Source organism: Mirounga leonina, unplaced genomic scaffold, assembly GCF_011800145.1.
Source record: "Mirounga leonina isolate KUSES-001 unplaced genomic scaffold, KU_Mleo_1.0 Mir_507, whole genome shotgun sequence".
Classification (NCBI taxonomy): domain Eukaryota; kingdom Metazoa; phylum Chordata; class Mammalia; order Carnivora; family Phocidae; genus Mirounga; species Mirounga leonina.
In genome coordinates, this window is record NW_023270789.1 from 5,865,277 (window position 1) to 5,891,019 (window position 25,743).

A 25,743-nucleotide genomic window follows, 5' to 3' on the forward strand; every position below is an offset into this window, starting at 1 on the left:
TTCCTTCCTTCCTTCCTTCCTTCCTTCCTTCCTTCCTTCCTTCCTTCCTTCTTTCTATTTTTCTTAAATTTTTTTTTAGAGAGAGCACAAATGGGAGGGGCAGAGGGAGAGAAAATCCCAAGGAGACTCTGCGCTGAGTCCAGTGCTGGACCTGATCTCATGACCCTGAGATCACAACCTGAGCTGAAACCAAGAGCTGGATGCTCAACTGACTGTGCCACCCAGGTGCTACTTTTTCAATTTTTTTCTAATTAATATTAGAATAACAAATATCAGTGTTTGAAAATGACATGATTTTATACCTAGAAAATTTTATTATTTTTTTTATTCCTAGAAAAAGTCTTAAGGGCTAATCATAAGCACAAAGGTGATTTCAACTGTATTTATAATGTTTTATTTCTTAAGCTGGAGGGTGGGGTACATGACAGATGAGACTCTTCATTGAAGATGACGATTTGAATATGTGCCTTAATCTCCATCTGATCTCTTTTGAAACCCCTCTAAAATGACAATAAATAGGAAAAAAGTATTAGCCCACAAGGATTAAAGGAATGGGAGAGAAGACTACCGTAAATGAGAGCTATTAACATAATTTTGAAAGTTGGAAAGTGAAGAGAGTAAAAATGTAAGTGTCTGTTGTAGGGAATGCCAATATAAAACAAATGACCTTTCTGTTTAAAACTCCTGTATTTAATTTCTGAAAGACACAAGAATTAGATGCATCTGGTAGATCTGCAGGTATGAGGTGGAACTGAAAATAAGATTGTTTGGGCCATTCATAAGGGGCAATAGACCTATCCCCAGATCTTCTTCCTTACTCTGCATGGTCACATAGTTACCCTCACTTCCTCTGACAGAGGGTTGGATGGAAGCTTGCTGTCTCGAGAGGCTGAGCCAGAGAAGTGCTGGATTCTGGAATACCAGACACAGAGTGGGGTGAAATAATGTACTAATAATGGAGATGAAGTAAAAGTCTGGTGGCCAGGTTTATGATCTCCAACAGAAGACTGGAATTGCTTCTTGCAGAAACTGGCCAGCTAAAAAGACCAAAGGATACTGGAAATGAAATGGCTGGCTACCCCTCTACAATGAGGCCCGCTGCTTAACAAATTTCACCCATTGCACACTGAACTCTCATTCAGCATGTTAGTGCCTCACTTTTAAATGTAAATGGATAGTTGAAAATCATCAAATATTTGAAACCTAAGGAAAAAGGAGATAAAGGAATGACAAAGGAATCATAAGAATGCTATTTTTAAAGATATAGTTAATATGTGTAAAGAACTGGATACTTAAAAAAAAAAAAGGAAAGAAAAAAAAAAAATGGACTAGAGATGAAAAAGTAAGAGAACCAGAAAACAAAAATACCCAATAAATTTAGTAGAAAAGTGGAAGGTAAAGTTGCAGCCATTTCTTAAAAAAATCATACAAAAGAACAAGGAAAAAGAAAATAGAAAAGTGAGTACAGTTCATGAAGGAAGCCTAACAACCAGCTAAGAGGTGTTCCAGAAAAAGGAAATACATGGAGGGGAAGAAATTATCAAATAAATAATACATTTACCAGAACTGAAATATACACATTTTGAAATTGGAAAGATTTTAACAAAGATTTATATTAGTTACAGGTGTATAACACAACCATCTGACATTTATATGCATTACAAAATGCTCAACATGGTAAGTGCAATTATCATCTGTCACCATAAAAGTTTATTACAATATTCTTGACTGTATATGCTGTGCTTTCATCCCCATGACTTACTCATTTTATAAATGGAATTTTGTACCTCTTAATCCCCTTCACCTATTTTGCCCATCCTAACCCCCCTTTCCTCTGGCAACCACCAGTTTGTTCTCTGTATTTATGAGGTGGTTTATTGTTTAGTTTGTCTTTTTGTTTTGTTCTTTAGATTCCACATATGAGTGAAATCATGTGGTATTTGTCTTTCAATTCTTTCACTTAGCTCTAGGTCCATCCATGCTGTCATAAGTGGCAAAATTTCATTTTTTTTTTATGGCTAACATTCCATTGTATGCATATCCCATATCTTCTTTCTTTATTCATCTATCACTGGAAACTTAGGTTGCTTCTATATATTGGCTACTGTCAGTAATACTGCAGTAAACATAGGGGTGCATATATCTTTCTGAATTAGTGTTTTTGTTTTCTGGGTATATACCTGATACCCAGAAGTAGAATTGGGTATTGGATTGTATAGAATTTCTATAACTTAAGTTTTTGAGGAGCCTCCATACTGTTTTCTGTAGTGGCTGAAATGTGCATTCCCAATGTGCATTCACACCAACAGTGCACGAGGGTTCCCTTTTCTCCACAACTTTGCCAATACTTGTTATTTTTTGTCTTTTTGATACTAGCCATTCTGACGGGTGTGAGGTGATATCTCATTGTGGTTTTGATTTGTATTTCCCTGATAATGAGTAATGTTGAGCACTTTTTCATGTGTCTCTTGGTCATCTGCATGCTTCTTTGGAAAAATGTCTCTTCAGTTCCTCTGCCCATTTTTAGATCGGATTATTTATTTTTTTGGTGTTGAGTTCTATGAGTTATTTATATACTTTGGATATTATCTGCTTATTGAACATATTGTTTGCAAATATTGTCTCCCATTCAGTAAGTTGCCTTTTCATTTTGCTAATGGTTTCCTTCACTGTGCAAAAGCTTTTTATTTTGATGTAGTCCCACTTGTTTATTTTTGCTTTTGTTGTCCATGCCTGAGGAGACATATCCATAAATATGTTGCTAAGACCAGTGTCTGAGAGTTTACTGCTTATGTTTTCTTTTAGGAGTTTTACGGTTTCAGGTCTTACATTTAGGTCTTTAATCCATTTTGAGTTTATTTTTGCACGTGGTTTAAAAAAGTGGTCCAGTTTCATTCTTTTGTATGTAGCTGTCCAGTTTTCCCACACCATTTATTGAGGAGACTGACTTTTCCTCCTTATGTATTCTTGCTTTGTTTGTTGTAGATTAATTGACCATACTAGCATGAGTTTATTTCTGGGTCCTCTATTCTGTTTTATTGATCTATGTGCCTATTTTTGTGCCAGTACTAACTATACTGTTTTGATGACTATAGATCTTTGGTATGGTTGGAAATCTGATATTCTGATACCTCCAGCTTTGTTTTTCTTTCTCAAGATTGCTTAGGCTATTTGAGGTCTTTCATGGCTTCATACAAATTTTAGGATTATTTTTTTCTAGTTCTGTGAAAAATGCTATTGGTATTTTGGTAGGGATTGCACCGAATCTGTAGATTGCTTTGGGTATTATGGACATTTTAACAATATTAACTTTTCCAATCCATGAGCCATGGTATATCTTTTATTTGCGTCATCCTCAATTTCTTTAATCAGTGTCTTAAAGTTCTTGAATATAGGTCTTTCACCTCCTTGGTTAAATTTATTCCTGTGTGTTTTATTCTTTTTGATGCAAACATCAGCGAGATTGTTTTTAAATTTCTCTTTCTGCTAGTAGTTATTGGTATAGAGAAATGATCCACATTTGTTAATTTTGTGTCCTACAACTTTACTGAATTCATTTATTCTAATAGTTTTTGGGGGCAGTCTTTAGGTTTTCTATATATAGTATCATGTAATCTACAAGTAAGGACAGTTTTACTTCTTCCTTACCAATTTGGATGCCTTTTTTTTCTTTTTCTTGTCTGATTGCTGCAGCTAGGAGTTCCAGCACTATGTTGAAAAAAAGTGGTGAGAGGAGACATCCTTGTCTTGTTCCTGATCTTAGCGGGAAAGTTTTTGGCTTTTCACTGCTGAGTATGATGTTAGTATGATGTTAGCTGTGGGTTTGTCATGTATGGCCTTTATTTTGTTGATGAAAGGATCTTTTGAGTGATTAGCAACTATACTAAGGAGCATTATCATATTTCAGAACTTAAAAAGCAAACTTGGTTCGATCTACCTTGTGTGTTTCTCTTGTGTCTCTTTTACTATTCACACCAGACACTTTGCTTCTGTCACCAAACATGTGGAAGCGTTCCCCAACACCATGCAGTTCTCTCTGAAACCACTCAGGGGATCCTACAATTCAACTCAACTCTGATGCTATCTACCTGAATATAGTGTCACATACCACAAGTTAAAGGCTCAGTCCCACAAGGCTGCTGCCACCCCACTTTGGATACCAGTCATAAGTAGTAGGTCCCCAGGTTACCCACAACTTCTGTCCAACATGGCTACAAATCAGGTTCCCATGACCCCTTTCTCAGGTTTGATTAATTTGCTAGAGAGGCTTACAGAACTCAGAGAAACACTTACTTACATTTACCAGTTTATTAAAGGATATGATAATGGATACAGATGAACAGCTAGATGAAGAGATACATAGGGCAAGGTCTGGGAGGATCCAGAGTATAGGAGCTTGTTTTCCTGTGGAGTTGGGGTATGTCACCCTCCTAGTGTGGATGTGTTCAACAAACTGGATGCTCCCTCACCCCCATACTGTTGGAGTTTTTATGCCAAGTTTATTAGCCAAGTATAAGGCACCACATGAAGATATATTCAGATTTTCAAAGTTTCAAAAAAATATATCCCCCATGTCCCCTCTCAGAAAGCATGGGAAAACATATACTGTGTTATAATGAATGAGTAAACCAAAAAAAGGAATTCATAGTACAGGAAACAGGATAGCCAGCACAGAGTGAGATAAAGGGAATTCCAGGATAATTAAGAGATGTCCAAGGATGACAGTTTATATATCAGGCCTGGAAAACAATGAGACCAGAAAGAAGGAGGAAGATAGAAAACTGATATAGGTATCTTCAAGGGGGAAAAAAAGAAACTGGTATTTGTTGTGTTTGGGTATATTGGGTGCAAATTTGGGAGTTAACTCACTTATAGGGAGTTTCAAGGTGAATTAGTAATATATATTTAGAAAATCAAGTGAATGAAAAAATGAAGCTTGCCATATATGGCCTTTATTATGTTGATGTTCATTCCCTCCATACCCAGTTTGTTGAGAGTTTGTATCATAAATGGATGTTGAATTTTGCCAAATGCTTTTTCTACATCTATTGAGATGACAATATGATTTTTATCCTTAATTTTGTTATGTAACATATTACATTGATTGATTTGTGAATGTTGAACCATCCTTGCATCCCTGGAATAAATCCCACTTGATTGAGGTGTGTGATCCTTTTAATGTATTGTTGAATTCAGTTTGCTAACATTTTGTTGAGAATTTTTTATCTACATTCATTAGGGATATCGGCCTGTAATTTACTTTTCTTGTAGTGTCCTGGTCTGGTTTTACTATCATGGTAATGCTGACTTCATAAAATGAGTTTGAAAGCATTCCTGCCTCTTCTGTTTTTTGGAAGAGTTTGAGAAGGATTGATATTAATTCTCTGAATGTTAGGTAGAATTCACTAGTGAAGCCATCTGGTATGGGAATTTTGTTTTCGTTGGGAGGTTTTTGATTACTGATTCAATCTCCTTATTATTAATCAGTCTGTCCAAATTTTCTATTTCTTCCTGACTCCGTTTTGAGAGGTTTTGTGTTTCTGGGAGTTTATCCATTTCTTTTAGGTTGTCCAATTTGTTGCCATATAATTGTTCATATTAGTTTTTTTATGATCCTTTGTTTTTATGGTGTCAGTTGTAACATTTCCTCTTTCATTTTTGATTCTGTTTATTTGAGTCCTCTTTTTTTCCCCCCCTTGGTAAGTGTAGCTAAAGATTGTCAATTTTGTTTATCTTTTAAAGAAACCAGCTCTTAGTTTGTTGATCTTCTCTGTTGTCATCTTTTTAGTTTCTATTTCATTTTTTTTCTGTTCTGATCTTTGCTATTTCCTTCTATAACTCTGGATTTGTTCCTCTTTTCTAGTTTCTTGAGCTGTAGAGTTAAGGTGTTGTTTATTTGTTAGGGTTCTTTCTTAATGTAGGCATTTATCACTATGAACTTCACTCTCAGAACTGCTTTTGTTTCATCTCATAAGTTTTGGTATGTTGTATTTTCATTTGTTCTCAAATTTTTAAATTCCTCTTTGACTTCTTCTTTGACGCATTGTTTTTTTTTAGTAGCATGTGGTTTAATCTACACATATTTGTGAATTTTCCTTTTTTTTTTTGGTAATTGATTTCTAGTTTCATACCATTGTGTTCAGAAAAGTGCTTGATATAATTTCATTCTTCTTAAATTTATTAAGACTTGTTTTGTGGCCTAATATGATCTATCCTGGAGAATTTATTATGTGCACTTGAGAAAGAATGTGTATTCTGTTGCTTGTGGTTGGAATGTTCTGTGTATATCTGTTAAGTCCATTGTATCTGATGTGTCTTTTGAGGCCAATGTTTCCTTATTATTATTACTTTTAATTTTTATTCAATTTCTTTAAACTAATAGAAAAACACAGTTCACCCATTTCTCCCACCCCCAGCTCTTGCAACCACCAATCTCTTTTGTGTATCTGTAAGTGTGGCTTGTTAGTTTTGGGTTTTTAATTTTTTTTAGGTTCCACATATAAGATAAATCATATTTTATTTGTCTTTTTGTGTATGACTTATTTCACTTAGCATAATGCCCTCAAAGTCCATCCATTTTGTCACAAAAGGCAAGATCTCCCAGTCCACAGCTAACTTCGTAGTGGTGAAGAGCTGAAAGCTTTTCCTCTAAGATCAGGAACAAGACAGGATGCCCATTTTTCACTCTTACTCAACATAGTATTGGAAGTCCTAGCCAGAACAATTAGGCAAGAAGAAGAAATAAAAGGCATTCAAATCAGAAAGGGAGAAGTAAAACTGTTACATTTTGCTGATGACATCATATATTATTTACAAAACCCTAAATAACTCCACCAAAAACAATGATAATAAATGAATTCAGTAAAGTCACAGGATACAAAATCAATATATAGAAATCTGTTGCATTTCTCTATACTAAAAACAAACTATCAGAACAAGAAAGAAAACAATGAGAATATGCCATTTGTAAATATCTATGCATCCAATGTAGGAGTACCCAAATATATAAAGCAAATATAAACAGACCTAAAGGGAAAAAATAGACAATGATACAGTAATCATTGAGAGCTTCAGTATCCCACTTTCAACAATGGATAGATCATCCAGACAGAAAATCCTAAGGAAACATTGGACTTGAACTATACTTTAGGCCATATAGAACTAACAGACACATAAAGAACATTCTATCCAACAGCAGCAGAATACACATTCTTTTCAAGCACCCATGGAAATATCTCCAGGATAGATCATTTGTTAGATCATAAAACAAGTCTTAACAAATTTAAGAAAATTGAATTTATTTCAGGTACCTTTTCTGACCACAGTGGTATTAAACTAGAAATCAGTAACAGGAGGAAAAGTGGAAAATTCACAAATATGTGGAAATTAAGCAACATACTCTTGAACAACCAATAGGTCAAAGAGGAAATCAAAAATACCTTGAGAAAAAAAAATCTTGAGACAAATGAAAATGAAAATGAAAATTTTTATACATTAACAATGTATGTAAACAATTGCATTTACAATAGCATCAAAAAGAAAAAAAATATTTAGGAACAAATTTAACCACAAAGGTGAAAGATCTGTACACTGAAAACTATGAAACATTGATGAAAGAAATTGAAGACACAAAAAAATGGAAAGATATCTTATGTTCATTGATTGGAAGAACTATTGTTAAATGTCCATACTACCCAAAGTAATCTAGAGATTAAAAGCAGTCTATCAAAATTCCAATGGTATTTTTCACAGATGAAAAAAAAAAAAAAAAAAAATCCTAAGATTCGTATGGAACTACAAAGAACTCCAAATAGCTAAAGCAGCCTTGAGTAAGAAGAGCAAAGGTGGAGGCATCACACTTCCTGATTTCAGATTATATTACAAAGCTATAGTAATCAAAGCAGTATGATACAGTCATAAAAGACACATAGACGAATGGGACAAAATGGAGACCCCAGAAATACACGCATGCTTACACAGTCAACTAATCTTTGGCAGAGGTGCCAAAATGCATGATGGGAAAAAGAGTCTCTTCAATAAATGATGTTGGGAAAACTGGATAGATATCCTCATGCAGAAGAATGATATTGGACCTTTATTTTACACCACACATAAAAATCAACTCCAGATGGATTAAAGACTTAAGTGTAAGACCTGAAATTGTCCTAGAAGAAACCAGGGGCTCATTGGCCAAGAGTTTTTTGAATTTGACAAAAAAGCACAGACAACAAAAGCAAAAATTAACAAGTGAGACTACATCAAACTAAAAAGTGTTTTGCACGGCAAAGGAAGCAATAATGAAAAGGCAACCTATGGAATGGGAGAAAATATTTGTAAACCATATATCTGATAAATGGTTTACATTCAAAATACATAAGGAACTCTTACACCTCAATAGTTAAAAACAAGTAATCCAATTAAAAGTGGACAAAGGACCTGACCAGACATTTTTCCAAAGAAGATATACCCAATGGGTATATGAAAAAGGTGTTTAACATCACTAATAATCAGGGAAATGTAAATCAAAACCATAGTGAGATATCCCCTCACACCTGTCAGGACCGTTTGACTCTTATCAGAAAGTCAGAAGATAGTAAGTGTTGGTGAGGATGTAGAGAAAAGAGAACTTTTATATACTGATGGTGGGAATGTAAACTGGAATAACCATTATGGAAAACAGTATGGAAGCTTTTCAAAAAAAAATAGAACTATGATCTGATCCAGCTGTCCCATTTCTGGGTATTTGTCTGAAGGAAATAAAGGTCCACAAGATCTTTGTCTGTTAGAAAATAATACATTGATATTTTTACTTTTACAATTTTAATTTCTGATTTTGTATGTAGCCAAGATAATTGTTATTCCCATGGATATTATGCATATTTCAAAATTTAGTGTACGTGTGTTCCAAAGGATTATTTTTTTCTCTGAAATGTCTAACTTTCAAATTTTGATTCCTCCTTAGATTTAATTTTATTACATGTAGGGTTTTAGAACATTCTCCTCTAAAATCTATAGTTTGTAGTTGAAATGGATAGAAACATAGGATCCACAAGAGAAATTGTTTGGCCAAATCTGATTAGTTAAACAGAACTAAAGATCAATACTGGCTCAATGTCTGAAATGGCTGTAACCTTTAATTTTTACTTTAATTTTAATGCTTAAATACCTAATTTTAAAGGCTGGATTAGCATTTACACATGTTGAATATAAAATTAAAATTCATCTTTTAAAAGTTTTATTTATTAATAGTATTGAAACAAAACTGTTAGTCAAACCAGGAGTTTGAAACACAAAAGATAATTCACAAACTTACTTTTAATTTGAGGTGGTAGAAGACAAAGGCCCTGAAAGGATTCTTTGTTCATGCCCTGAAAAAAAAATTTATGACTAGATTTTTGGTTAAATGTGGTAGATTGGCCACACACTAAATTTATAATCTCTCCTTTCTGGGTTACCACTAAATTACACGAAAGGAATCCATAAAGGGGTTGTATAAAATGAATACATCCACAAAGTCAAGGAAAAAGATTGAGGAGGAAGATCTCAGTAGATAAGGAATCAACATATATTTGGAAGATGAAAAATGAATGGAAGAGAGTGCTAGGAGAGCAGGGGAAAATGCCAGTTGACCTGCAGAGCTCCCCAGAGAGGCTTAGGACTTGAATGCACCAGGTTTCATGTGAGGCAGTTAAATGGGGGATTGAATAACTTCGTATACGTAGAGATTGGACCTTTTGTCTTCTCATCAATCCCTTAAAGATGGGCAACAATGCCCTTATGAAGGAGACTGGTGATATTTCTTAGAAAATTCATTGGAGAACAGTCTGTGGACACTGAAGGGCAGGCAAGAATCACGATACTAAAAGCAGAATTGTGAGCCCCTTGGTTTAATCTCAAAACTTCCACCACAGAAATCTTTAGCCTTCCTAACCTTCAACCAAGGAGAATACTGGAATATTCTTTGAAGAGCCTTGAATGACCCCACAAAAAATGCCTCCAGATATTGACATTTGGTGATTCCCTTAAGCTGGTTGATTACTCTGCAGTGAAATCCCAAGTCTATAAACTATGCTCATATACATAGAGCTTCCAATAAGTTTTCTGTTGAAGTAAAACATGTTCAGTAAATATGGATATACTTATACACATGCATATATAACAAAATTTTAAGTGTAAAGGTTGGGAAATTTTCTCAAACTGAATGTAACCATGTAACCAGCATTAAGATCAAGAGATAGATAATTAGCAGTACCATAGAAGCTTCCCTTCCATACTCTTCCAGTCACTACTACCAACAGAGGTAGACCAGTATCCTGACTACTAGTGCTGTGGATTAGTTTTGCCTTTTTGAACTTTATATAAATGAAATTATACAATATATACACATTTGAGTCTAATTTTTTTTTCAGTTTTATGTTTGTGAGATTCATTCATGTTGCATAATTGTATTTTATTCAGTACAACACCACAACTATTTATGCATTCTACTGTTGATGGGCAATATCCAGTTATTGTCGCTGGGTAGTTTCCAGTCTGGAGCTCTTAGAAATTACTCTTCTATGAACATTTTGTACACATTATTTAGTGAAATACATACACATTTGTCTTGGATATGTACCTTGAAGTAGAATATTGAGTCCATCAGGTTTTCAGTGCTTCATTCTAATATATAAAGAAAGCCAGTGATACTAGGTATTTGAATAAATCCTCCAAAATAAAAAGAACAGAAAGAAATGAACTCAAAGAGGCAAAATGAAAAATTCAATAGAACTTGAGGAAATTTCCAGAAAGCAGGTCAAAAAGACAAAAGAGGTAGAAAATAGGAAAGTTAACAAACTGAGGGTTGCTGGAGTGGTGGGGGGTGGGAGGGATGGGGTGGCTGGGTGATAGACATTGCGGAGGGTATGTGCTATGGTGAGCGCTGTGAATTGTGTAAGACTGTTGAATCACAGACCTGTACCTCTGAAACAAATAATACATTATATGATAAAAAAAAAAAAAGATAGCAGGAAGGGAAAAATGAAGGGGGGGGGAATCAGAGGGGGAGACGAACCATGAGAGACTATGGACTCTGAGAAACAAAATGAGGGTTCTAGAGGGGAGGGGGGTGGGAGGATGGGTTAGCCTGGTGATGGGTATTAAAGAGGGCACGTTCTGCATGGAGCACTGGGTGTTATGTCCAAACAATGAATCATGGAACACTACATCAAAAATTAATGATGTAATGTATGGTGATTAATATAACATAATAAAATTAAATTTAAAAAAACCCCAAAAAACAAAAAAAGAAAATAGGAAAGTTAAGTCTGAGAAGGGAAGAAATATAAAAATAAATGATAAGAAAACTTCCCTAAAGCCACATAGAAGGGATTCTCAGCACAAGAGATGTAAAAGACTCATATCAAGGCATATCATTATCAAATTTCTGAACACCATGAATAAACTGAAGATTCAAAGGAAAGGAACAATTGACATTCAAAGGATCAGGAATCAGAAAGGCACTAGAGTTTGTTACAGCAACATTGGAAGCTAGAAAACAGTAGAACAATGTCATAATTCCTGAAGGAAAATTATTAACAACTTAGAATTCTACACTCTAGTGTAACCTTTTATTAGCATAAGGGTAAAATGAATTCATTTTCAGACATGCGAGGCTTAAAAAAGATATCTTCTGTGACCCCTTTCTCAGGAAGCTTCTGAAGGATGCACTCCAGAGACATGGGATGTAAGAGCTAGAGATTCACCACAGAGGTGAAGGGAGTTGTCAGGGTGATAGTGAGAAGTCTTGCATAAAGAGCTAGCTGTGCAGCCGGCCCTGAGAGCAACCAGTCTGATTGCAGCAGGAAGATAGAAGTTTCTGGGAAGGGCATTTCCAGGAATTTTTTTTTTTTTTCAAGAAAAAAAGACTTCGATTAATTTTCTGGCATTTGAGTATTTGGAAAATGATGTTTTAGCTGACTCTGTAGAGTAAATTAGAATATAAAATATGGCTTACAGGGAACAATATTTAATAGTGATCATATCATAAATACTAATTACTGATTTATCAAAAATTAATATAACTTTTAAGGATTTATGTTTTGGGGGTGGAAGTTAGGATGTGGGGATTAGTTGTGTAAGAGAGCTAAATTCTCATATGCTATATTAGGAGTCAGTGGATTATTTCTAAAATCAATAAATGAAAAAATGGCAGTATAAACATTATTTAGAAGTATAGAAGTAGGGGCACCTGGGTGGCTCAGTCGGTTAAGCACCTGACTCTTGATCTCAGTTCAAGTCTTCAGGGTTGTGAGTTTAACCCCTATGTTGGGTTCCGTGCTGCATGTGGAGTTTACTTAAAAAAAAAAAAAAAAAAAGTATGGAAGTAAATACCAAGAGAACCGGTTTTAAAAAAAAAAAGATGAAAGTTATTTGTTTTTAATCACTGAAACCAGGAGGAGAGGAGAGGGAATGAAGGGACTATTATTTTGTACTTCCTGATCCTTTGGCATTGTTGGATCATTTTAAAAAGCGATAAACATATATTCCTGCATTACTTGGTAAACTACAAACTAAAACATTAATGATAAGTTATTTTAAGGAACATTAGGATTAAAGTGTCCCCAGTAAAAGGGAGTCAGATACAGAAAAAAAGAAATGTAAGTTTACCTTTTGTATTTAAAAGGGCTTTTTACCCTTATCTCTGGTTTTGTTTTGTCTTATCCTAGGGCTTCAAAAACAAACCAAAAAAGATGGGTCACATAAAACCAGACTTGATCGACGTTGACTTAATTAGAGGTGAGTTGTAAAGTTGGTTTGTTTCTTATGTATTTTATTATATTATTTCATAGTGGTGCTAGAGATTCTTTTTTAGATATCGTCCCTATATGACGGTGTACTTTAATTTCCAAAAGGAATATTCTTCCTTCATCATTCAGGCCTTGGGATTTTTTTTTCCCTTTGCTTTGCTTCTTTGTAGTTATATAAATCACATTAGGGTGAAAGAGGGATGAACTTGGAAACTGCTGTTGGGTAATTGAGAAAAATATATTGTATAACATTCGAGTCAGCCTGACTTATTTTGAGCTCCTGTCTTAGTGATTGAGGCAAGAAGTTACTGTATTTAATGAATATCTAAGAGGATTCTTTTTAACCAAACAGGTTGTATGGTGATTTTTGCTCTCAGCTGTTTTTAATACAGTGTTACAAGTAGGCATTAGTATAGTGTATGTAAATGTTTGATGTTTTGTTTTATTGTATATTTAAAGGCTCAACATTTGCCAAAGCCAAACCTGAAATTCCATGGACATCTCTGACTCGGAAGGGGCTTGTTCGAGTTGTGTTGTTTCCATTGTTCAGCAGTTGGTGGATTCAGGTTACCTCTTTAAGAATCTTTGTTTGGCTGCTACTACTTTACCTCATGCAAGGTAATGAGAGGGGTGGAATACTGTAACCGTTTCTCTTTGCTGCTTTTGCTATTAGATAATGCAGACTTTACTGTCCTTACATTTACCCATTCATTTGAGAGTTTAAAGTGCAAAGAAATGAAAGGATATACACCATTTGGAGATCATCTTAGATTTATTTGCTCACAGAGGCAAACACAGTTGTCTAACTCATCTTTCTTGAATTTCTCTCCACCTGTCTCACTGGCCAGGTCTTTTCAATCTTTGTTCTGTGTGACCTTTGAATATTGGATTACCTCAAGGTTGGACCCTGGATTCTCTTCTCTAGGTACTCTCATCAAACCCCATTGTTTAAATATAGCTGATAAACTGGTGATTCTCAAATTTTTATCTTCAGGCCAGATCTCTGCTGAACTGCAGACTTGTAAATCTAACTGCCTGCTTTCAGGCATTTATGTATAGAGATTTAAAAGGGATCTTGAACCTATCATATCCAACATGGCACTCTGGATTTTTTTTTTTTCCCCCATGGTCTACCACACCAGCGTTGCTTTGCCTAGACCACTGGAATAATGTCTACTCTGAGCCTCCTTTCTACCATCTATTCTTTTCACACCAGTTAGAGAAATCTTTTACAGTAGAATCCATATCATGTCATTTTCCTGCTTAAAACCCTTGAGAGACTTCTCATTGGCCTTGGAGTGAAATCCAGACTCCTCACTGCAGCCTGCAGGGCCCTCCATGATCTCTTCCCTGCTGGCCTCTCAGAGGCCGTGCCCTATTCCTTGCTCGCTGGGGGCATCATGGCCTTTTTCTGTCTTTGCACTGAGCTCTTCCTTCTGTTTGAAACAATCTTAAGGCTTTTCACATGGCTGTCTTTTTTCTCATCTTTAGGATCTGAGCTCAGATGGAACTTTCACTGAGAGGCCATCCCTATCTATACTTTCTAAATAGTCCTACTGTTCCCCAGGAATCTATTTTAATTTCTGCATTACCCAACTACCTGATGTTGGCTTTTCTCTTCTCACTATGTGCAGGAGTCCAGCACATTCTCTATACCACTATATGGCCACTGCCTACCAGGAATACTTTTCGAAATGGGACCACGTATGCACTCTGGTTATACCTGAACAAAAAGACATGTATTAGAACAGAGTAGGTGAAGGTTGGGTTAGGGTGGAAGGATTTGGGGTGATTTTTGTTTTCTTTTATCTGTGCTGGGGTTTTTTTGAGTTGTTTAATAAAGTTATAGAGGGAAAGATAAATGTATGAATTTACAAATCTATAAGTTTAATTTTCTAAAGTTGTGACAGTGCTGTCCAATAGAATTTCTATGATGATAGAAATGTTCTGTGTCTGTACTACCCAGTCCTATGTGGCTGTTGAGGACTTGTAATGTGACTGGTGTGAGTAAGGAACTGAATTTTTAGTTTTATTTAATTGTAATGAAATGGCTGTCATTTTAATGGCTGCATAATATTCCATCATATGGATACACCAACATTTAAAATAATCATTTTCATGTCTGTGTGAGTCTCTTACCATAAATACTTTTTATAGCTACTTAATATTCCATTATATAAAAGTACCATAATTTATATAACTGTTCCCATATTGTAAGCATTTAGATTGTTCCTGGTTTTTTTTTTTTCCTATTAATAATGCCATCATAAACAAAATTTTCCATATTTTATCTTATTTCCTTAGAATTCTCTGAAATTGAATTAAGAGATCAAAGAATATAAACATTTTAAGGCTTTTAGAACATAAAGTGAAATTGCGAGTGGCACACTTCTTTTGGAAAGTAGTGGATGAGAGTGCCTGTTTTACCACAGTCTGACCAGCACTATTATAATTTTAAAGATGGTTACCTAATTGGATATACAAAAAATGGTGTTTTGCTCATTTAGTCTGCATTTTTTTTGTAGCTTATAAAGGTGAAGTTAAATATTTTTCCACATGTTCGTTACTGAAGAATTTCTTTCTTGTTGAGATATGTTAAATTATATACATTAAATTTTCATATACACCATGGTCTATTTCCAAACACATATTCTGCACCATCAGTTTGTCTTGTTATTCTCATATCTGCACCACATTTCTTTAATTACTATAGTTGTTTAATATGTGGTAGCATTGAGCAGAAGTATTCCTCTAGTATCTTGCTTTTCCAGCATTTTCTTAGGTGTTTTAATTTGCTTATTTTTTTCAAAATAATTTAGAATTATTTTATCCTAGTCAAAACAAAGAAATAATTTGGAATTAGACTGTAATCCCCCCCTTCCCATGAAGATATAGATATATTTGGGGGGAATGGGAAGAAAATTGATATATCTCACCTTCTAATCAAGTCTTCTGTTATATCTCTCAGTAAAGCTTTGTAGGATTTTTATTTCTTATGAGGCCTGCTTAGATCTTCTTAAAGTTAAACTCAAATTTTTTTATTGTGGTAAAATACATATAACGTATAATTTACCACCTTCGCCATTCTTAAGTATACAGTCGATGGCATTAAGCCCACTTACATGGCTGTGCAACCATCACTACCATCCATCTCCAGAACTTTCTTCATCTTTCCCAACTGAAACTCTGTACCTATAAAACAGTAATTGCCTGGTTCCCCAATTCCCCCACCAAGCTCAGGCCCCTGGCAACCATTCTATTTACTTTCTCTGTGAAGTTGACAACTCTGGATACATCATGTAACTGGAACCATGCAGTATTTGTCCTTTTGAGCCTGGCCTATGGCACTTAGCCTCATGTTTTTAAGGTTCATCCATATCCAGCATGTGCATTTCCTTCCTTTTTAGTGGTGAGTAAGAATCCATTATATATGTATGTCCCCTATTTTGTTTATATATTCATCCATCAATGGACACTTTGGTGCTTCCACATTAAAGTAAAATATTTGTTTTTATTTTTGTTGTTGCTCCTGCAGGTATGACATTGTTTTTGTTGTATAAATTTCAGCTGGTTTAGTGCTATTACATTTGAAAGCTACTAGTTTATGTTTAAAATTGTTATAACCAACCACTTTATTAAACCCTCATTAATTTTAATAGTTTTTCAGTGCTTCTCTCTCATTTTCTAATTATACAACCACGTGGGTTGGCAAATAATGAAAATCTGGTCTCCTCCATTTTCATACATTTCATTTACTATTATTGAATTAGTCAACATTTTCGGAGCAGCATTAAGTAAGAACAGTAAGACTGATCACCCTTTTGTTCCTGATTCAGAGTGTCTTCCTTAGTATGATGTGTGTTGATTTCTTCTTTACTATATTAGGGACATATTTTTATATTCCTAGTATTTTAGAAGAGATTGCCATTTAAGATTAATTATAAATCAGGAACAAACGTTGATTTTTTTTATGGAATGCTTTTTCACTATAGGAGTTGGCCAAACTCACAGGTTAAAGGTATAGCCCTTCATAAGACTCTCCTTACTTCAGACACCAGCCTCACTTTGGGAGTCCCCAGGGTTACCTTTACTTCTGACCCACTGGCTACAGTTTTGAAGGTCCCCTACTGATTCCTTCAATAATTCACTAGAATGACTCCCAGAATTCAGGAAAGTGCTATACTTACAATTACAGTTTTATTATACTAAAAGTTTTATTATATGAATTAGAAGAGATGCATAGTTTGGGAGGATTCCAAACAGGAAGTTTTCATTATCCATAGGGATATGGTCCCCTTTCTGCCATGATGAGTAGCAATACTAACAGACTCTTGCCAATCAGGGAGGCTCACCCAAGCTTCGGTATCCTTGGTCATTGACCAAGGAGCCAACTCAAAGTCTTCAGCCCTCCTCCCCACTCTATCCCAGAGGTCAGGCTGATACACTGGCTCAAAGCCTCAACCCTCTAATCACATCCGTAGTCACCTCATTGGCATAAACTATCAGGTTTGGTCCGAGGGGCCCGCTGTGAATACCTTCCATCACTTGAGAAATTCCAAGGATGTAGAGGTCACCTCCCAGGAATCAGGGACAAAGGCCTTTTATGCAGTTGTCAGTTGAGATAATTTGTATATATGTGACCCAAATTACATGTTATTAAATTATTAGATTAAATCATTTCAGTCAACAAATATGTAAGTGCCTACCATGTCTATACATGTATTGTTCTATCAGGGCTCTGAGATCAATTTTTCCTTCCAGCATAAACCCTGCATGCTCTTGGTGAATTACTCAAATTTATGTTGATAGTATTTTAGTTGCTCATTCAACAAATATTAAGTATCCATTATGTGCTACTTACTGATCTAGCTATAGCAGTGAGCCAAATCGACAAAAATCCCTTCATTCACAGTGCCTGCCTTTCAGTAGGAAATTTGTATCTACGTTCACAAGGCCGCAAGGTCTGTGGTTTATTGTTTGGGTGCTGTCATCGTTATATTTGGGTGATAGGGTGTTAGGGCCTGAAATGAATTTGCTAGCTTTTTCTCCATATAGGAATAGTTTATATATCCCAAGAATTATCTTTATGTTAAAGTCCGAAAGAAATTGTATGTGGATTTTTTTGGATGTCGTTTTTGTTGTTTTTCTGTGTCTTTCACCACTGATTTCTTTGGACAGTTCATATGCATATATGAAGAGGCAGTATAGTATAGTAGTTAAGAGTAAGGACTCTGGAGCCCAGTCACCTGGGTTCAAATCCCAGCTTTGCTAATTGCTGTTGGTGCAAGTGTGGGCCTTCGAAAATACCGTTCCTCTGGGTGGAACAACTCTTCCTAGTGTGTATCATACAGCATCTAGCTGTTTTGTGGTGGAGAGCCTTTTGAAATATCTAGATTATTATACTGCCAGGAAAGCAAATCCTTCAAACACATTATTCTTCTCTTGCTCTGTGGCCTGAGGCTTCAGTTTTCACTCAACTGATGTACGGGTGGATTGCACTGTAGAAAATTACGTGCTTTTACCTGGTACTTTTTAAATCTATAGATTTTTGTAGCAATAGTCTGTGCAGTTGCTAGGATTAGATATACAGACAAGCCTTTATGTTTTACATTTTGAAACCTCTTCTTTTCAGTTATAGCACTCGTGTTATATTTTATGATGCCTATTGTGAATGTAAGTGAAGTCCTTGGACCCTTGTGCCTTATGTTACTCATGGGAACTGTCCACTGTCAAATTGTTTCCACTCAGATAACAAGGCCATCGGGAAACAATGGAAATCGGAGAAGAAGGTAAGATGAGAAATTACATTTGTAGTCGTGTATTTTTTGGGAGAGGCATTGTACACGCTTACAGAATCTTTGATGAAATCAATAACAAAATCTTCCTGTTTTGCATGTCTTTTATTTTTTTTTTTTTAAAGATTTTTTATTTATTTATCTGAGAGAGAGAATGGGAGACAGAGAGCATGAGAGGGGGAGGATCAGAGGGAGAAGCAGACTCCCTGCCGAGCAGGGAGCCCGATGCGGGACTCGATCCAGGGACTCCAGGATCATGACCTGAGCCGAAGGCAGTTGCTTAACCAACTGAGCTACCCAGGCGCCCTTGCATGTCTTTTAAATTATTTTTTGGCTTTCACTTTTCTTCCCGATGACAGGAAACATTGTCATGACCTTTTAATCCCAGCTGGGATTTTGTCATTCAGTACAGTTGTTTAAGAGGAAAAATCTGACACTATATTGTACTTTATTAAAATTTACCTTAAATAGTGATGTTGAAAACACATTCTTCAAAATATAGTCTCAATCAAAATTTGGTGAAAATTCACTGTGTAAAGAAGGATGTTAGTACATTAGGTTAGTGCTACTAAAATTTTTACCTTTTTTCAATGGTACATAATAAAGATGGATTTCCAAGTACTCTGAGCTTTTAATAGAGATGAATCTGATATTTCTACACATTGAATTCACTTCATGTTTTATTGGTTATGTGCTATGTGTGATTTTGGAACTGTTAAAGGTTTTTTTTTTTTTTTTTTTAAGGTAAATGTAGGTATATTACCTTCCAAAAGTTACATTATCATTCCTCAGAATATCTGTAGATGTTTGTTCCCCTAAACAGTTACTAAAGAAGATTTTTTTTTCATTTGGTGCGATGAACTTCAACATATTTATTCTTATTTTTTAATGTTATTTTCGAGACTTTTTTTCAAAAAAAAAAGGATTTCTTGAAAATTCTGTTCAATTAATTGAATGACTTCTAAGGAAATCACATGTATCCCGTTGTGATTTATAGGATGAATCTTTTAACTGCTTCAGGTATCAATCAAAGTGATCAGTTGCTGTTATTTTGTGTTCCCTGATAAAGTGTGTCCAATGCATAGATTTCTGCCATTCATATTTAAAGGAATTGTTCCTTCTGCTAGTGGTGTTGAGTGTTCCCGAAAAGACTCTCAGTCATACTCAGAATATCAGTTCCATTTCTTTAAATATTGAACAAAATGATAGCATAGGACTTTGGTTTGGAATCCAATTTTGCCCTTCAGTCAGAAACATTATTGCACGATTTACCCTCATTATATGAAATTCACTATACTTCATTTCACATTGTAACCCATTGGTATCATTTTCTGTAGGGATATTTAGGGCAGAAATATAAAAGTTCTTGAATAATCTGAAGTTGTTCAATTTTTTTTTTTTTGGTAGAAAATTACGGAAAACTGTCAATGGCGATGGGAGCCGAGAAAATGGAAGTAACTCCTCTGATAAAGTCAGAGGAGTAGAAACTTTGGAGTCTCTTCCCCTTATTGGCAGTTTTTGGGAGACCCTCTTTGGCAACAGGTGGGAAGTCTCACACTGGAATGTTTACTTGCTTTTTTTTTTTTTTTTTAAGATTTTATTTATTTATTTGAGACAGAGAGAATGAGAGACAGAAGGGTCAGAGGGAGAAGCAGACTCCCTGCTGAGCAGGGAGCCCGATGCGGGACTCGATCCAGGGACTCCAGGATCATGACCTGAGCCGAAGGCAGTCGCTTAACCAACTGAGCCACCCAGGCGCCCCTGTTTACTTGCTTTTATATTCACATCAAAAATAAAGTGCTTTTGCCACTCCTTTTTTGAAGATGAAGTACATGTTTCCCCCACTTTCCAAAAGTCGAGTGTTCCTATGAAACCTTTCGTAGGCTGAAATGGAATAAAGTGAAGAAGCAATTACCATGAATTTACATGGAAACATTTTTGAGCCTTCTCAGATCCAAAAAATAGCCTCGCTTAGGCTTTTCTGATACTTTAGGATGCATCTTGCTAACGGATGCACAAAAGAAATTGAGACACAGCACAGATGCTCACAGCTGCAGTTGAAAGCTCTGGGGGCGTGGCTTGATGCCGAGATGCTGAGTGTAGCTCCCGGCCCGAAGGAAGTCCAGGAGGCCGCCCTGGCTGCTGGCGGGCGCCCTGCTTCTGTCACCACTTGCTGCAAAACAAATGCCGATTGCTAGTTTACTCTCCAGCTTTTCTCGTGAAAGCAGAAATCCTCTGCAGAGTTCTTCCGGTTAACAAACACCGGTCCTAATGTAGGTCTTTCATAAAAGCAAACTTTTATTTTGCTTTTGCAAACTTTTGACAAGTGGGGGATGCCTGCATATTCACATGCTGTTCTAAAGCCAGGTTACACTCTTTAGTTTGGGTCCTTTGTGCTGAACGTTGTGCTGCATACCAGGCAGCCCTGTTCTCAGTGATTTTACTGTCTAATCAGATGCAATGCCAGCAATGGAAAAATATCGTAAGTGGTTACCTGCTGACTAAAGGCCATGCAGTTCAGCAGACGGAGTGATTATTCAGGGGGGAAGTAGTCAGCAGGAGTCATGAAGGAGGCAAGAATTGCTGGTCTTTGAAGGACAGAAGAGGGAAGACGTTTCTGTGAGTGGCATAAACAGGGGATGTGAGGTAGGCATTGGTACCATGTTTGAGAGGGAGAGTGAAGACTAAACCACTTCCTTGCAAAACTGAAAAGAAGAGGCTTGCTCTCAATATTAATTGGAGACTAGAGATACCTGTATTCTGGCTTCCTATACCCTCAGGCAAGCTAGAAGCCTGAAAAATGTGGCTTCTGAATTTTCTTGATTTCCAGAATAACATACAGTTGACCCTTGAGCACAGGGGCTAGGGGTGCCTGTTGACTGGAAGCCTTACTAGTAACGTGAATAGTTGATAAACACATATTTTGTATGTTATATGTATTATGTACTGTATTCTTACAATAAAGTGAGCTAGAGGAAAAGGAATGTGATTGAGAAAATCATCGGGAAGAGGAAATACATTTATAATGCTGTACTATATTTTTTGAAAAGATCCACGAATAAGTGGAACCTGCAGTTCAAACCCGTGTTGTTCAAGGATCAACTTGAATTCTTCAAAAGCAAATGATTTCATGAAAGATAGTACTTTCAGAAAACAAGCTAGTAATCTTTATTTTTTTCTTTTTTAAAATTAGGATTAAAAGAGTAAAATTGATATGTAACAAAGGGACTGAAACTGACAATGACTCAAGCTGTCTGCATCCTATCATTAAGAAGAAACAGTGTCGACCAGAGATTAGAATGTGGCAAACAAGAGAGAAAGCAAAATTTTCAGATGGAGATAAGTGCCACAGGGTAAGATTTAGATGATTATATATGTACATATATTTATATATAACAAAATCTTTTCTTTCCTGTGTAAAATTTTGCTATTCTTAGACTCTGCTAGAGATATCAAATAGATACTAATAGGTTTGTGTAATTTGTCTTGTTAACAAATAAGTGAAATGTAAAACCACAGGACACCAAAAGGAGAAGAGCACATGAAGGGTATAGTTCAGTCTTTTAATTTCTAGGACTAGAGCTTGTTATTTCATCAGCTAGTGATCCAGCCTTTAGCAGTAGGCTGGTAGGTTTCATCAACAGATCAGTGTTGAGGCCGCTGTGTCGTATTCCAGAGATGCAGTTGAGAATATATATGATAGAGGTTTGGGAAACTATTTTCTAGGTGTCGCAGAGATGTTCTGTTTCTAAAACTACACTTCCATTGTATAGTCTTGAAATATTTTCTCATTTGTTAGGCTGTGGTGTTGAGTCGTTACAAAACTAGCTAATATTCTTGCGCCATAACTGCAACCAGGCACTGTTTACACGTAGTAAGTCGTCTAATTGTCCCCACAGCTCTGTGAGAGAGGTGCTTTTATTACCATCACTGTTCAGATGAGGAAATGGAGCCTCAGGCTAGTTACTTGCCTCCGCTTACATCGTTAGTAAGTGGAAGGACCGGGACCCAGATGCAGGCCTGTGCTTCTAACCGCTTCGTAATACGTCCGGGAGCCTGTTAAGTTCCAAGAGAGTTCACTCTTTTTCTTCATTGAGACCCAAGTAATATATAGGCTTGTTCGGTTTTGGTTTCCTTTCATCATTTCTTCGTTTTTACATGCTTTTTTTGTTTTCACATGTGCAGCTTACTAGAGTATTTTGGGCTGTCCCCTGTGAAGAAATTGCTGTTCTCTTTGTAGGAGGCTTTCAGGCATCTGGGTAATGGGATTTCAGATGATCTGTCTAGTGAGGAGGACGGTGAAGCCCGGACGCAGATGATGATGTTGCGCAGGAGTGTGGAAGGGGCCTCAAGTGACAACGGCTGTGAAGTTAAGAATAGAAAATCAATACTTACCAGGCACCTAAACACTCAGGTAATTTTTCGTTTGTGAAAGTATCAGCATTAACTCCTAAATCATTGAAAAGTAATGAGATATTGGACATGTTTTCCCTCTGTTTGTTGGGTTCATTTTGGCAGGTAAAGAAGACCACTCCCAAGTGGTGTCACATTACGCGGGATTCGGATAGTCTGGTCGAATCGGAATTTGAATCAGCGGCCTTCAGTCAGGTAATGTATCCTTTCGACAGGTCCCTGTTCAAGGCCTAGTCCCGAGTGTCATCCGTGGCTTTTTTAATTGGTTGTCCTAAAGTAGTGCTTATATTTGCCTGGCCTCCCCTGCCACCAAATGTCTGTCTACCTATCTGGAAGCTTTCATGTGGCTACTCACCCCCAGAAAGCGAAGGAGCTCTGTTTCATTTTGACTCTGATCTTAAAAGCATCCTGGATGAGATGATGCTCAGCAAGAGCTTCCTCAGTCCCCAGAGGATCCAAAGGCTCCCTAACATTTACTTGGAGTATGGAGCTCATTCTTAAGCATCATTCCTTTGTAAGTGGCACTAATGCTGATGAAGACAGATTTTTGAGAAAGGACCCCTGAGAGGTGGGAGCCGCAAATATCGTGATGCAGCTCATGGGCATATTGTCCATTTGGAAGGTTATCATTCAGAGGTGAGCGGGGTAGATGGTGGTAGTGTGGTTTTTTTTGTTTCAATTGACAAGGCCATCAGGGTTGTGGAAAGACTTGCATATTTATGTTTGTACTGCAGGAGAGCTGCATCGTACATCCTTTTCTTAGCCTGACTATCCTTTCCATGTTTGGCCAGGTCCCTGGGATGTGACTAGATCTGCAGTCACGCTCACGGTATTTAGAGTAGGGGACACTTTGGGTATGTCAGAAGGCTCGGCCACACCTATATCCAGGGTAGATCCTTGGGATATGCTTGCAAAGGTCACTGTCATCCCAGGGAACTTGAGTGGAGCCGTCTCATGATTTGGCAAAAACTTCTTGGAGTCCTTTTAGAGTCCTGCTTGTTAGAGAATCATCAGAATTCAACACTGACATGTTAAAATGTATTATTGTTACATGAAGCCTTGTGGGGGTCCACTTAAAAAAGCTTGCCAGCCATCACCACAGATAACTTGTTTTACTTTTATTTCAGATATATGATTGCTTTTAAAAATGAATGAAAAAAAATATAGTTTTGGTGTTCTGTTTTCCTTGAAAGGGCTCTAGGTCGGGCATGAGTGGTGGCTCTCGAAGCCTCAACATGTTGAGAAGAGACTCAGAAAGCACCCGCCATGACTCGGAGACTGAGGATATGCTATGGGACGACCTGCTGCATGGCCCAGAGTGCCGGTCGTCTGTCACCAGTGACAGTGAGGGGGCCCATGTGAATACCCTTCACTCAGGGACCAAACGTGACCCCAAAGAAGATGTTTTTCAGCAGGTCTGTAAAGGTGACGGTAATAATAGCCAATACTCATTGTATTTACAAGCCAGGTACCGTATTATCTCATTTGACCTTACCATAATCGTATATGGTAGATACTATTATTATTATCTCTAATTTAGAGATGAGGAAATTGAACATAATCTGTAAGTGAAAATATTGGGATTAGAACTCAGGGGGGAGTACTCTGGAGTTGCCCTAACCTAAATTTTTATTCATAATACTTTTTCTCATTATTTTCCTTAGAATGATCCTTAATGTTCATTTTATGTGAGCAGGGTTGTTTGGTCCATCAACCTCATATTTTCTTAGACATCATGGTGTTATATATGAATTACTAAGAAATGGCATTGCTTGGTTCTCTAATAATGTATAAACCAAGTGATGCTTTTAATTTTAGGATTTATATTAACATCACAAAATCAGATAGTCTGGAATTAGAGATTCCTTAGAAGGTATTTGAACCTTCCAACTGATGTAGGAATTCTTACGTGGTAATAAGAGTTACTACTTCCTGGGACTATTGTGATAGATCTAATGAGGTAATATAAATTGCTTAGCACAATGTCTGACAAAGAGTGAGCACCTAATAAGTGTTAGCATTATTATTTGTACCCAATCAGATGATCAGTGGCCTCTGCTTAAATACTTCTAGAGCTGCTGGAGTGATTGTTACTTCATGAGAGAGCTTTTTCCACTGCTGGATAGATTGAATGGTTAGAAGTGGTCTCAAATCAACATTTCAGATGTTTGGTGGCAGTGATCATGATTTCTTCTGTTTTGGTGGTTGTTCTTTAGGCTAAATATTTCCACAGTGATTTATAAGTACTGGGTGGTGGATATTCATTTGTTGAATTAGTGAATTTTCTTGACTCTAGGGTACCATTGATTTAGGTTACACATTTTCATGAAAAAAAACTTGCTTTAGGGCGCGCCTGGGTGGCTCAGTCGTTAAGCCTCTGCCTTCGGCTCAGGTCATGGTCCCAGGGTCCTGGGATCAAGCCCCGCATCGGGCTCCCTGCTCGGCGGGAAGCCTGCTTCTCCCTCTCCTCCTCTCCCACTCCCCCTGCTTGTGTTCCCTCTCTCACTGTGTCTCTCTCTGTCAAATAAATAAATAAAATCCTTAAAAAAAAAAACAAAACTTGCTTCATTAGATGTATACAATTCTTTTTTTTTTTTTTTTAAGATTTTATTTATTTATTTGACAGAGACAGACAGCTAGAGAGGGAACACAAGCAGGGGGAGTGCGAGAGGGGGAAGCAGACCTCCCGCCGAGCAGGGATCCCGATGTGGGGCTCGATCCCAGGACCCCGGGATCATGACCTGAGC

The 25,743-nt window shown here is 36.7% G+C and overlaps 1 protein-coding gene across 14 annotated transcripts in view; it reads left to right on the top strand.

Moving 5' to 3' along the window:
• The window catches only part of PHTF1 (putative homeodomain transcription factor 1), a 66,614-nt gene that overhangs the window by 8,435 nt on the left and 32,436 nt on the right, over nt 1-25,743 (top strand). For 9 of the 14 annotated variants that reach the window (XR_004676486.1, XR_004676485.1, XM_034990267.1 and 6 more), the window contains 9 exons: nt 80-225; nt 12,708-12,777; nt 13,248-13,406; nt 18,421-18,577; nt 19,991-20,125; nt 21,777-21,936; nt 22,824-22,997; nt 23,102-23,191; nt 24,190-24,411. Coding sequence is in view for 12 of the 14 variants with exons in the window: in XM_034990267.1 (XP_034846158.1) it covers nt 91-225; nt 12,708-12,777; nt 13,248-13,406; nt 18,421-18,577; nt 19,991-20,125; nt 21,777-21,936; nt 22,824-22,997; nt 23,102-23,191; nt 24,190-24,411 (1,302 nt within the window). In the remaining 2 variants the exon portion in view is untranslated. Of the gene's footprint in view, nt 1-79; nt 226-519; nt 626-1,654; nt 1,678-12,707; nt 12,778-13,247; nt 13,407-18,420; nt 18,578-19,990; nt 20,126-21,776; nt 21,937-22,823; nt 22,998-23,101; nt 23,192-24,189; nt 24,412-25,743 lie in introns of those variants that run through there. The other 5 variants (XM_034990269.1, XM_034990270.1, XM_034990272.1 and 2 more) reach the window with 4 other exon arrangements.